The sequence below is a fragment of the Numida meleagris genome, chromosome 4 (genome assembly GCF_002078875.1).
Source record: "Numida meleagris isolate 19003 breed g44 Domestic line chromosome 4, NumMel1.0, whole genome shotgun sequence".
Classification (NCBI taxonomy): Eukaryota; Metazoa; Chordata; class Aves; order Galliformes; family Numididae; genus Numida; species Numida meleagris.
The window spans coordinates 37,737,882-37,751,076 of record NC_034412.1 but is presented as its reverse complement, the minus strand read 5'-3'; the positions used below and the strand labels follow the sequence as shown (position 1 = coordinate 37,751,076).

Genomic DNA, 13,195 nt, shown 5'->3' with positions numbered 1-13,195 from the left:
TTAAATGGTGTATGTCTTGCCTTTTAACTACACAGGCCTTCATTTCAGAATTTGAGTTCAAAACTAAAGACCATTTCATTCTTTCTCTGTGACACTCAGTGCAGTTCCCCCTCCACCCTCCCTCTCTCATATTTAATTTTATAGTTCTTTCAGACATAAACATGAAAAAAAAAGCAATTTTGACTTAGTTTCTGAGTGTTGCTGCAAAGAAAAGTAACAAACATCTGTTTTTACCTTAACTGCATCCATATGTTCAACCTCCCCATCACCCTCCTTCCCCAAAAATTTACAGCCGTATTTGGTGGGTACTGCATACTGTTGAATTAACTTGCTTCACAGTTAGATTAGAGGCTATGTTCAGAGACTGAAACAATCTCTGTTAAGCAGTGATCAAAAACTATATTATATATTATAGCTAAGGCAAGTTTTACTTTTTTCACTCCTCCTCTGTTAATTTGCTTCCTTATCCCACTTTCCTTCTCATTCCCCAAGAAAAGAGGAGAAAATTCAGAAGATTTTTTTTAGGAGAACATTATTGTAGTAATTAGATATTTGTGAAATTTGCTTTTTACTTTTATACATAGAAATTCATTAATATTTGAAATACCGCATTTATCATATTAATATGTGGTTAGATATGCATACTGTGTGGATTATAGTAAAGAGTTAGTTGGCTTGTTTCATTTTATTAATTCTTGTTCTAGCATCTGGAACAGTTATGGCCTTACCAAAGCTTTGTTTTCGTAGAGGATTAACAGGAAGAAAGCTATTTTACTAAGATATTTAAGAAGCAGTGAAACAAAATGTTGAATGATAATATCTTTTACTCTGTGGTATGCAGCATAGTTTCAGAGAGAACAGTTTGTAGAAGTAAAGGTACCTTTCAGGCAAAGGTTATTACTTTTCAGTAATACAGTGTGTTTAATAGTTTTGAAAATTTCCAAAATAGTTTTACCTACAATAATCTAAATTGTTGTATGATTCAACATTCAATAATGTGAGAATACATACTCTTCCTCTGACAATAGAAGAGTCTGGCCATCTCTTACTAATACTCGCTATTGCTAATACATCTTTCAAGGAAATGAAATTATAATCTGCACTATAATTTGCTAGAAAGTGAGTTGATAGCCTCTTGATTAATGGTCATTTTACTGTATATTCTCAGGTTCCTAGTAGGTTTTTTCATCTATCTCAAAGGAGATACTAATTATCTCTCTGAGGAAAGAATTCTCTGCTTGTAGCTGATTTCCTCTGACAGGTTGAACAAAAGTCTGAGTGACATCTGGTGGCTAAAAAGCCCCATATTTCTCTTGTTAAGTCAACTGAGAAAATGGAGAGTGATTCTAGGACATTTCTGACGATGGAGGGATATCATTTTGCAATCTTCTGTATGTGATCCTTCTGACTGAGATGTCTTCAGAAACATGTTGCCATCTGGATAGATTTTAAATGTTGTCTAGGATAAGAGTCATAGAATCATAGAATCATAGAATTAGCTAGGTTGGAAAAGACCTACAAGATCACTTAGTCCAACCATCCACCTACCACCAATAACCCCACTAAACCATGTCTCTCAACGCTATATCTAAATGTTTCTTGAACACCTCCAGGGACGGTGACTCAACCACCACCCTGGGCAGCCCATTCCAGCGCCTGACCACTCTTTCAGAAAAGTAGTGTTTCCTAATGTCCAGCCTAAATCTCCCCTGGCGCAACTTGAGGCCATTCCCCCTCGTCCTGTCACTAGTTACAAGAGAGAAGAGGCCGACCCCCAGCTCACTACAACCTCCCTTCAGGTAGTTACAGAGAGTGATAAGGTCTCCCCTGAGCCTCCTCTTCTCCAGACTGAACAATCCCAGCTCCCTCAGCCGCTCCTCATAAGGCCTGTGCTCCAGACCCCTCACCAGCTTCGTCACCCTCCTCTGAACATGCTCCAGGGCCTCAATGTCTTTCTTGCAGTGAGGGGCCCAAAACTGGACACAGTACTCGAGGTGGGGCCTCACCAAGGCTGAGTACAGAGGGACAATGACTTCCCTACTCCTACTGGCAACACTATTTTTGATACAAGCCAGGATGCCATTGGCCTTCATGGCCACCTGGGCACACTGCTGGCTCATGCTCAGCCGAGCATTGGCTAATACCTCCAGGTCTGTTTCCTCCACACAACCTTCCAGCCACTCTGCCCCAAGCCTGTAGCGTTGCTTGGGGTTGTTGTGGCCAAAGTGCAGGACCTGGTGCTTGGTCTTGTTGAACCTCATCCCATTGGCTTCAGCCCAGAGATCCAGCCTGTCCAGATCTCTCTGTAGGGCCTCTCTACCCCCAGGCAGATCAGCACTTCCTGCCAGCTTGGTGTCGTCTGCAAACTTACTGAGGGTGCTCTCAATGCCCTCATCCAGGTCATCAATAAAGATATTGAAGAGGACAGGCCCCAGCACCGACCCCTGGGGAACACCACTTGTGACCGGTTGCCAGCTGGATTTAACTCCATTCACCACCACTCTCTGTGTGTCCCTCCAGCCAGCTCCTTACCCAGCAAAGGGTGTACCTGTCCAAGCCACGGGCTGCCAGTTTCTCCATGAGAAAACTGTGGGAGACAATGTCAGAGGCTTTGCTGAAGTCTAGGTAGACCACATCAACAGCCTTTCCCTCATCCACCAGATGGGTCACTCGATCATAGAAGGAGATCAGGTTGGTCAAGCAGGACCTGCCCTTCACAAACCCATGCTGGCTGGGCCTGATCCCCTAGTTGTCCTGCAAATGCCACGTGATCTCCCTCAGGACAATCTGCTCCATAAAGGAGCGTAATTTTGAAGGTGCTAGTACACTGTCTTGGTCATAATGAACAGGTCATAAGGAAATCTTGAAGCTAAAGAATCGTCACATTTTTTATTGGGAATGAAAAGGAATGCAAGAGGTTTTTTGGCTGAAGTCTAGCTGCTATGTCTAGACATAGTTGCCCAAGTGTTGTTGCCTTGATATTTATTCAAGCTTTTTAAATTTCTCTTGGCTCTCTGAAGATATACAGAAAAGAGAACAGATAGATACCAGTATCTGTGTCTGTACTCTGTACAGTTTTGATGTTTTATCAAACATTGTAACCTGTGGTAGGATGTGATCTGAATATAGATTTTCCCATTTCAGTTGGCTGAAAGGGTAAGATTATATCAGTGGGTTATTGTATTCCTGGAAATGTAGGCTCTCTTATTTTTGGGGAACACCGTATGGAACCTAATAAGTCTAGAAGACTTGTTTGTGTCTGAACTGTAAATCCCAAACTCAAGTTAGATGATAAGCATAGCTATAAAGACAGACCATTACAGACTGAAAACTGAGAATTTTTGGGCCTCTAAGGGAGGTTTTGGCAAAAACGTTGTCCCATTGGTTAGCAGTTCTGCTGACAGAACACGAGTTGTGTGAAAATAGGCAATAGCTGTTTATATGCAGGTTGAGTAGCGTATTTTATATTTATTTTAAGATCCCAGAGCAGTTCTCTTCAGCACTGAGGCTGGATGAGAGATCACTAGCTGTGCTGTTGCTGCTATTGTGTGGTCTGGGAGTATGATAATGATGAGTGTCATGTATGTGAGCAAGCATTGGCACCATAGCTTTTTCTCCTCCAGTTTTTGTTTTACTGAATGATGGTGAGTTCCTTGAGGTTTGGACCGTGGAAAATAGTATACTTTAACATCTGATTTTTGTTTCATATAATAAGTGCTCATATTACGATTAATGTATTTGAATTGATCTTTACTGATATATTCCAGTGCTTAATTTTTCTTTTTTTAGTGCTGGCGCTATTATTATAAGAGAGTGTAGTTGGTAGAGATATCAGTGGGAATTAAAGGACACAGCAAATTTCAAGGGTAGCACAAAATCCTGACTCCCTTTGAATGCCTGTTTTGGAAGGAAGATTTCTATATTGATAGTATGTACATATAAAAGGAAGTTAACAGATCTGAAGGTTACTATTTCCTCATCCATTCTGTTTTTTGCTTTATCTAAAATAAATGCATGCAAGTGATGCTTCCAAAAGTATTTTATTCAATTTGGGTAATATCCAGGAAATAAGTAGTAGATCCTGTAGACTCTGTAGGTTTGCCCTAAAGGGTTTATTGTGCAATTAATGGATTGTATCCAGGACTGACAGCATTTTGGATCTGCTGTGTTCTTCTAGTGCCACCCTCATTGCAAAACAGAATTCTCATTTTCTAGTAGAAATACGTATTCAATCTGCAAGTAAATGTAGGCAAATCTTTTTAATCTGAATGCTTTAATACTAGCAGCTTTTTACAGAGAGGGCAGGGCTGCTAACCTGTAAGATGTAGCTTTGTTAATGCCTCATGTCTTACAGGACCTCAAATTCTATGCTCTTACGATTCCCTTGATATCTTGAGTCACAAAACTCCATATTTTAACTTTAATGTAGCATTTTTGTCACTAGGAAAGGAACTCTGATGGGCCTAGTGAGCTTTAGAGTTCACAGATCTGATTTTGTTATTCTTCAAAAAGTACTCATTGAATCTCTGCATTTGTATGTCAGATTACACATCCAGTTTTTTATAAACTTACTTATTCACCATTTCTTTGAAGATTAAGGCGCTTCCCAGAGCAGGCAGACATGTTCATAGAGAAATTCCAAGGCCTATTCTGGTGAATTCAGATATTTCAAAAGCCCTGCCAAATCCAGCAAAGTCAGCTATTTTGGATGGCAAATTTCCTATCTCAGAATATGATTATTTTGGTGATCTGAAGGCCTCAGGTGCATTCTACTTTTGATGTCATTATTTCTGTAACAGGAGACCACTATGTGTCCTAGTAATAGTCCTTATTATTATGTTAAATAGTTGTTTGTAAGACTAAGATGAGCACAAGTGTTGAACCATGAAAATGAAGAATTGCAGAAGGAAAGAACAGGCACAGTGCTATAAATACTAAGAAGCTGCTGGTGATTTTGTGTTCTAGCATTAAAGTGCTCCATTTTAAACACTTCACTGAAGGTTTTGATTTTCAGAACTTCCGAACTTTGAAAAATAGTACTTGCTAATGCCTCACCTTAGGTACTCAGCACTACTAGACACTTTTGAGAATGTGGGGCTCAAAGCACCATGCCAGATAGAAATCGAAGTATCAGTCCAGAAGTGAGCTGTTAGCCCAGAGCAAATGCAAGACAATTTTACTTAGTTTAGCTCACAATGAAAGAGATTTAATCTAAGATGAATTACTTAAGATTTTCTGTAGGATTAGCCTGATCCTGTGGATAGTGTAGGGTCACGGTTGGCAAGAAATAACATGTTGAGTTTTGGCTGCTTGATTTTTTATTTTAACCAGTGGGCCAATATGTGAAAACATGGAAAACTAGTTGGACATGTATAGGAAAGAGGCATAAATTCACACATTTTGAAATAATTCTTTAAGAAATGACAAAACATGAGATGGTACTTTTGTTAGTACCCAATGAAGAAAGTGATAAAGCAAGATGTTGAAGATAGAGCCTTTTTTTTTTTTTTTAATTATTGCTGCATTATATCTTCACATTTTCATGTACTTGCACTTAACAGTCTTGCTGTTGGTTTTATGCATCCTATTTTTTTTCCAGTATTTGAATAAAATTAAAATTAGTAAAAAGCTTGGTGTGACTTTCATTGTAGTTCGTGCTGTGAAACTAGATGATGGAGTTTAAGTAAAAAGTAGAACACTTACACATAGAGGAACTGTAAAAAAATTAACTTTTGTGTCTGAGTTATGATAAAACAGGATAAGCCAGTGTTAGAAAGGAAAAATGAAGCCAATAAAGAGGGTTTTTGATTATAATAGCTGGTTTCTGTTTAATATCATTGAGCAGGATGAGGTTTTGCAGAGTTTCTCATGGAAATAGCATCCACAGTACTAAAATGATTACCTCATTCTTAGTACCAGTGCCAAACACTTAGCCCCACAGTGAACACACGGGGTTGATTTTCAACATGAAACAAGCCAGAAGTGTGGAATGACATTTTCAGGTGACAGTTATGGTTCTATTGCCTGTAATTAGCACCTCTTAACATGCAAACCTGCCTGTGCCTTTTCCAGGCTGTTGAAGCTCAAATACGAAGTTTTGGACAGACCCCTTCCCAACTGCTCATAGAACCACATCCTCCAAGAAGTTCTGCCATGCAGGTGGTAAGTACCGTGTTAACTCTTTGTGACCTGCCATTTTGTTCACATCCTGTGCTATTTTAAAGTTACAGTACCTGCTACTTAGCTTTTCTTTTATGTGATCATGGAACTGTGTTATTAAAAAGAGCAGATGAGTTACAAGTTTGTAGGACTGTGAGTGTATGCAATGTCTAACCATTATTTATTGCTGGAAGGATTGTATTGATTTCTAGTATAGACCATTTTTGTCAGTGTAATCTAAGAACACTTCATCAGTTTATTTTGTTAATACCATACCTGTACAGGTGAGAGCCAGTCATCATGGAGACAATTTAGTTAATCTTTGGCAGATTCCCCGAGAAGCATGGATTTAGGAGGTGGAACTTCCTTGTCTTTTCCCCCAGGCATAGGTTTTCCCCTAAAACCAGGATTACTAGGAATTCATGAGCTGAAACTTACATAGCAAAGAATGTGACTAAATGTGTTTTGCAGTAAAGCTGGGGTGATAAAATCCAGGCAGTGAGCATTAACATGCTTTTCCTTTTACCTCTACTTGTGTTTAATATAATTTTATTATACAAACTATTATTTTATTACTGATTACTTTCCATACCATGTTGTGTGCAGTCCTTAGGTCTAAAATAGCATTTATGTTGTCACAGATCCAGAACTAAGTATGTTAAGTGATACTTTGACAAATGGAGCAAATGGTCTGCTAGTTCACAAGTTTTTCAAACTTTTAAATTCCCTGATTGTTAAGATGTACATATTATCCTGAAATATTTTTTTAAAAAGAATTTTTTAACGTATGTCCTGTAAAATATGATCTATATGTCCTACGCTGGTAGACTAAGGTTATTAGATTAAAAACATACCTGAAGTGCAAATGGTTTTAGAAAAACCATGCAGAAACTGGAAATCTGTACAAAGTAGCTTACAAACCTTACAACAGAGGAGTCTATGAAATGTAAGCTTTCTTATCTAATTCAGCTAGTAGCCTTAGTAGCCTTTCTCAAATACAAATGTGTTGTATGACATGCATAAGGCATGCTCAGCTTGTTGTCTCCAGCACCCTTTCTGCACCATGTGAATATGCAAAGGCATAAGCACTTGACAGCTGTGCAGTAAGCAGGCTTCTGCCCTGGGATCCTAGGTACTGGATGGAGAAAGCTGACTGTGTGGATCTGTAATCTGCTGGCCTGTTGCACCTCCCATGTGGTGTCCCAGGGCAGGAGAGAGCCAGCAGGCCCGGCAGTGTCTTGCAGTGTATGCAACCAATGGGCTGTCCTTCAGAAGAGCCCTATTAAAAGGGTTGCTGGGGAGCCCAAGTGCCCTCATCATATGGCTACACACCATATGTGTGTCCCTCTGTCATGATGCTGTGCATTAAGCACTTGCCCTAATGTATGGAAATTTATTTCATTAAAAGGAGGAGTATGAAAAGTTGGTTGTTGAGGCTTTTGTCAGACTCGTTATATAAATAAATCTGATGCCAGGAAGCAGTTTGTATTGTTTTGTCATAATATTTTTCGTTCTGCTGAATTAATGAAGATTTAAAGTGTAATAGAAAAATTAAATTCTGTGAAATAAACTGTTTATAACTCCTGTGGGTTTTGCAGGCTGAGGTGCACCTAGAAACAACATCTCAGTTCTCCTCTTGTTTTGACCAGTTTTGTGGTTATTAATAAATGATTTTTTAAAAGCACTGTATTAAGCATTTAAAAAGCAGTATTCCTGGAGCTGTAATACAGTAAGGATATCTTCCCTGTCACAATTCTAAATTATTTCTGGCTACATTATTTCCTGAGTTTTCTGTTTTCATGTGTGTGTGCATGTCTGTGTGAATGCAACTGACTTGAAAGCTACCATGTGCTGCGTTAAGTGCACAAGCCATAATATACACCAGGTGTAGTAATTAGCAGTCACACGAAGGCTGCCTATTTGTCTGGGTTTGCTGCTGTTGCTGTATCCCCTTGTGTTTTCAACCATCAGATAGCTGGATTTAATTGAGGCCACATCAGATGAGGCATTACTGACACCTTTAATTGAATGAGCATCCAGGGAGGATTAACTCATAATATTGATTGGCTTTTAGCCACTTGCTCAGAAGGGTGTCTGGGTAGCTTATTAGTTGCTTTTATTTACACCTTTATGCAAAGACTGTAAATAGGAATTCAGAGAGCAATATGTTTTTCTAAGTACTCTTAATAACTTTTTAAAAAGGAGTGATAATAAAAATGCAAATGTATTTAATTTTTTTATTAGTTCTGTGTAAATATACATTAGATGTATACAGTCACATATACATATATGTAATGAAATATTGCAGGTGGATAATAGCCAAGAACACTTCATTAGTGTTCTAATGCAGTTACTAGAAAAATACAAGTACTGAAGCAATATGGCTACTGGTGACTAGGATGGTTGTATTTCTGTATCTCAATGGAGTTTTCTTTTTTAGGTACACCACACAATCCCAAACCCACTATTATTGCATTTGCTCTTTCTCCTTAGAAACGTTTAGATATAGCGTTGAGAGACCTGGTTTAGTGGGGTTATGTTGGTGGTAGGTGGATGGTTGGACTGGGTGATCTTGTAGGTCTTTTCCAACCTAGCTAATTCTATGATTCTATGATTCTATGCGTTAAATCCAGTTCTCAGGTCTTTGATACTTGTTTTGACATTCTCACTGTTGTTAGAGATCTTAGTTAAAAAGTTATTAATCTTTTCAACTTGTTAAATTTGGAAAATGAAACCTAAAAATACTTTGTTGAAAATGAATCTGGATTTATTCCCTCCCTTTAGTATTTCTGGATACAATGCAAGGTAGTGTCAGTAATCATGTCCACTTAATGTTTTTTACAACTGCATTTAATTATGTTTGTCCTTTGAAACACATTTGCACTGAAGTCTTCTGCTTTGCATTCATAAATCTTATGACTGTACACCAGAAATATACACAGAACATATATCTAGCCTATGTGTGCAATGTGTGTATCTGTTTATTTTAATGTACTTTTATGTTCTCATCTGGCTTGTAGAGAATTGTAGTCTGCCAATTTAATGCAATTTGAGACAATCTCTGGAAGCAGGAATTTCTTCTGCTCACTTTTTTTTCTTTTGTTCCCTCCTGCTTTCCTTGACATGCTATCTCTGTAGATATGAAGGAGAATTTCTTTGGCACAAATAGCTGATTGGAAACTTTCAGTTTAATCTTCAGGGATCTGAAGCAAATTTTATACATAGACACACTTGTTCAGTGAGGCTCTCAGCATAATTGCATACATAAAGGATTTCCATCTAAAATGGTTGTTTCCACAAACCTCTCTGCTATTATTGCATTTGCTTTTCATTGCAACTGCTATCAGATCCTACGAGTTTTAATGCAATCTTCCTTTTCTTGTCCTGTCTTCTCTTCTCCTCCCGTTTTCCTGTGTATTTGGGTTCTTGTTGTGTGCACTCAACAGTATCTCCTCCTGCAGAGCCCGTTGATGTTCACAGATCAAGCTCAACAGGATGTTATCATGGTCCTAAAGTTCCCATCCAACTCCCCTGTCACTCATGTAGCAGCCAACACCCAGCCTGGTCTGACCAATCCTGCTGTGATCACAGTTACTGCAAATAGGCTATTTGCTGTAAATAAGTGGCATAATCTTCCTGGTAAGTAAACTGAAGTAAGTAGCATAAGAAATCACTGCTATCAAGCTGCACATCTATTATTTGCAGAGCTGTTTGAAATTTAAAGTGTGAAATGCAAGTCCAATTCATTGATATAGTATGCTCTTAACATGTGGATTTAGTTTCTCCTGCACAATATCATGTCAAAGAGAAGTTTTAAAGCATGTAGAATTCAGCTGAAGTATTTTTTGCTACCTTCTTGTTTATTATGAACGTAATAGGCTAATGTTAAAGCCACTCAATGAGAATTAAAAGATAAAAATATATGGAAGTCTTCTGTAACTCAGACATCCCAAAGTTATTAGGTACTTATCTATTTATCAGTATGAGGTGAGGTGAGGCCTCACCTCGAGTACTGTGTTCAGTTTTGGGCTCCCCAGTACAGAAAGGACATGGAGGTGCTGGAGCAGGTCCAAAGAAGGGCAACAAGGCTGGTGAAGGGCTTGGAGAATATGCCCTACGAGGAGCAACTGAAGGAGCTGGGGCTGTTTAGTCTGGGGAAGAGGAGACTGAGGGGAGACCTCATTGCTCTCTTCAAATACCTGAAAGGTGATTGCAGTGAGAGTGGGGCTGGTCTCTTCTCAGTGGTGACAGGTGACAGGACAAGGGGAAATGGCCTCAAGTTGCGCCAGGGGAGGTTTAGGTTGGATATCAGGAAAAACTTCTTTACAGAAAGGGTTGTTAAGCACTGGAACAGGCTCCCCAGGGAAGTGGTTGAGTCACCTTCCCTGAATGTGTTTAAAAACCGTTTGGATGTGGTGCTCGGGGACATGATTTAGTGGTGGGTTGTTAGAGCAGTATGGTTAGGTTGCGGTTGGACTTGATGATCCTGAAGGTCCTTTCCAACCTGAGCAATTCTCTGATTCTCTGATTCTATGAGAGGAAAACATTATATCCATTTACATAGCAAACCAGCGAAGCTGAACCATTCTGTTTTCAGTTCTAATGTTCAGTAATCCCAAAACAACTCATCCTCCTTTGCCTAGTATGTCAGTTTCAGGTCCAAACCCTAAAATGTAGTTTTGTTTTGGTGCTTTGCAGTAAATCTGGTCAAAGGCTTTTCAAAAAAAGAAAAAAGACCTTCTACTGAAATAACTTAAATAGAAGATATTTGCACCAAATTAATACTCACACTGCTGAAATTTCTGCTAAGAAACCTGTACCCACAGTCCTTGGTTACATTTTGAAAAAATGCCAGATGACTCCCACGCTTTTTTTCTAATTCTTGCAAATTGCCTCTCAACTTTGTTCAAATAGAAATACTGATGTCTTATTTCAGTCAAGCAAAAAATGCTTAAAAAGAAAGGTGGGAAGGAAGGGAGGCTTGTCTAGATAATAGCTTTTGAGCAAAAACTATTTACAAGGCTCTTTATGTTTGTTTGAAAGGAGGATGACAATATCCTCTCATACCTTGAATATGTGACCTTGGGCATATAACACTCAGGCTTTTAAAAAGTAATCTCTGAGGACAGTCAGACATGCAACAGTCATGTGAAGAGAAGAGGTTCTAAAGTGGTAAGAATTGATGTTGATTTCCTCATAAGCCTGTTGGCTGGTGATCTGTGAGCAAGCAAGCAATTGCAGAGAGTAGCGGCTGCTTGTTGGATGTAGTAGTCAACTGTTGTGAATTGAACAAACCTTTAGATTTTGGTTTTTTCCTCCTCTTCTCTGAAAGGGAGAGCAGTAGTCTTTAGAGTCACTATTTTTTTTTTAATCTAGAAGTATTTTATTAATGCCCTGCCTTTTCCAAGTGCTCAAGAATACTGACAGTTCAAGACAAAAACTAAGAATCCAACTAAGCAAAAACCCAAATCCAACAAAAAATGCTGCACCCCACTCCACTACCACAATGATCAAGCCTACAAGATGTTAATGGTAAACCATGTTTAGGAGATCTAGGTATGGAGACCCGAAATAAGCCTTTACTATTGTTGCCTTCAAATTTTATACCAAAATGGGATTTGATGGAGTTAGAGGGCTGGTGTCATTGCTATTCCTTATCTCCTACTGTGAGCTTAGTATTGTCTTTACTAATGAGGCATCATGATAAGAGGGTTAAGTTGCCAAGTGACCAGTTGTCACTGATATGTAATTAAAAATCTCATTCCTGCTTTTGTGTGAGTTTAGTGGCTTTGCTGATACCTAATGGTACTGGTACATAACAGATCATCTCTGTTTTGTCATGTGGATTCCCTATTTTGTTCTGCATTAGTGTTTCATTACAATAGTGCTTTGACTTTCCAATTACTTACGAAGCCGTTCAATCAACACTGATTTTTATATTAAGCTATGGAGGGGTAGTTAGAAAACTCACAGATGTAAGTATTTGGCTATTATGTTTTGTTCCACTTCCAAGAATGTTTTGGGCTGTTTAGTGGAGATTGCTTGTTTGATTTCAGTGAAGCTGTGGGAAAAAAAAAGGCTTTAAAAAAAAAAAACAAGAACTGAAGGAAAATTTAGGAGGTAAACATCTCAGCAGTATGCCAGGTGCTCAGATGAAATGTAGGTCTGCAGAATTATATATTAGCTTCCATGCAAACCTGCAAATAAATAGTTTTTGATGATAGATGATTCTTTAAATACTGAATGACAATGAGATTTCTCTGACTGCATCATAAACTGACTTAAAAAAAATGTCCTTTGTGCTTCACTTGTTCAAAGCAGTGCTTTAAAAAGTAAAGGGGAAAATAGTATCTGCTACAGTCAGCAGATGGTTGTCACATTTTGTTTTCAGTGCTCTTTACCACTTAATTTTGTTTTGTTGCGACAGGAGAGGTTGCCAGTAAAGCATCTGCTAGAGCTTATGGCTCAGGACCTGAGCTGCTGCTGATGGCATACATTCAGAATAGCACTAATCTAAAATAAATGTTTAATAAGCAGCCTGTGAAAGCACCTGGATTATTTATTTATTTATTTATTTATTTATTATTTCAATTGATGCAGAAAAATCTTGGTTAAATAAAAAAAGTGGAGGTAGTTTTGATTTATAAAATGTTTGTGGCATCCCATTTTAAAAAAAATGCAGAGTTTTAAAATCTTCTTTCCTGAATTGCAGCTCATCAAGGTGCTGTACAAGACCAGCCTTACCAGCTGCCAGTGGAAATCGATCCTCTCATAGGTCTGTCACTTCCTTCTCTCTTTGCGATTCATTAAGCTCTGTATGGTGGCCCTGAAGTGTAGATTACGGTTGTTTTTCACTTGCTGGTTGCTGGGAATGGAATTTTCCTGATAAACCATTTGCATGCAAATTGGAATGCAATGAGCTGTGGCTATGCTGGTATTTCATCAACTCCCCCTCGTTGGTTTGCCTAATTTGAACAGGCCTAGGACGCGTGTCAGTGAAAATTAATATGGATGCTGTAATAATGTGTGATTGAGA

The 13,195-nt window shown here is 38.6% G+C and overlaps 1 protein-coding gene across 4 annotated transcripts in view; it reads left to right on the top strand.

Annotated features, from left to right (window-relative positions):
• Positions 1-13,195, top strand: part of LRBA (LPS responsive beige-like anchor protein) — a 377,228-nt gene that overhangs the window by 330,216 nt on the left and 33,817 nt on the right. For 3 of the 4 annotated variants that reach the window (XM_021393535.1, XM_021393537.1, XM_021393536.1), the window contains 3 exons: positions 6,073-6,162; positions 9,606-9,798; positions 12,872-12,934. In XM_021393535.1, coding sequence (XP_021249210.1) covers positions 6,073-6,162; positions 9,606-9,798; positions 12,872-12,934 — 346 coding nt within the window. The remainder of the gene's footprint in view (positions 1-6,072; positions 6,163-9,605; positions 9,799-12,871; positions 12,935-13,195) is intronic. The other variant, XM_021393538.1, reaches the window with a different exon arrangement.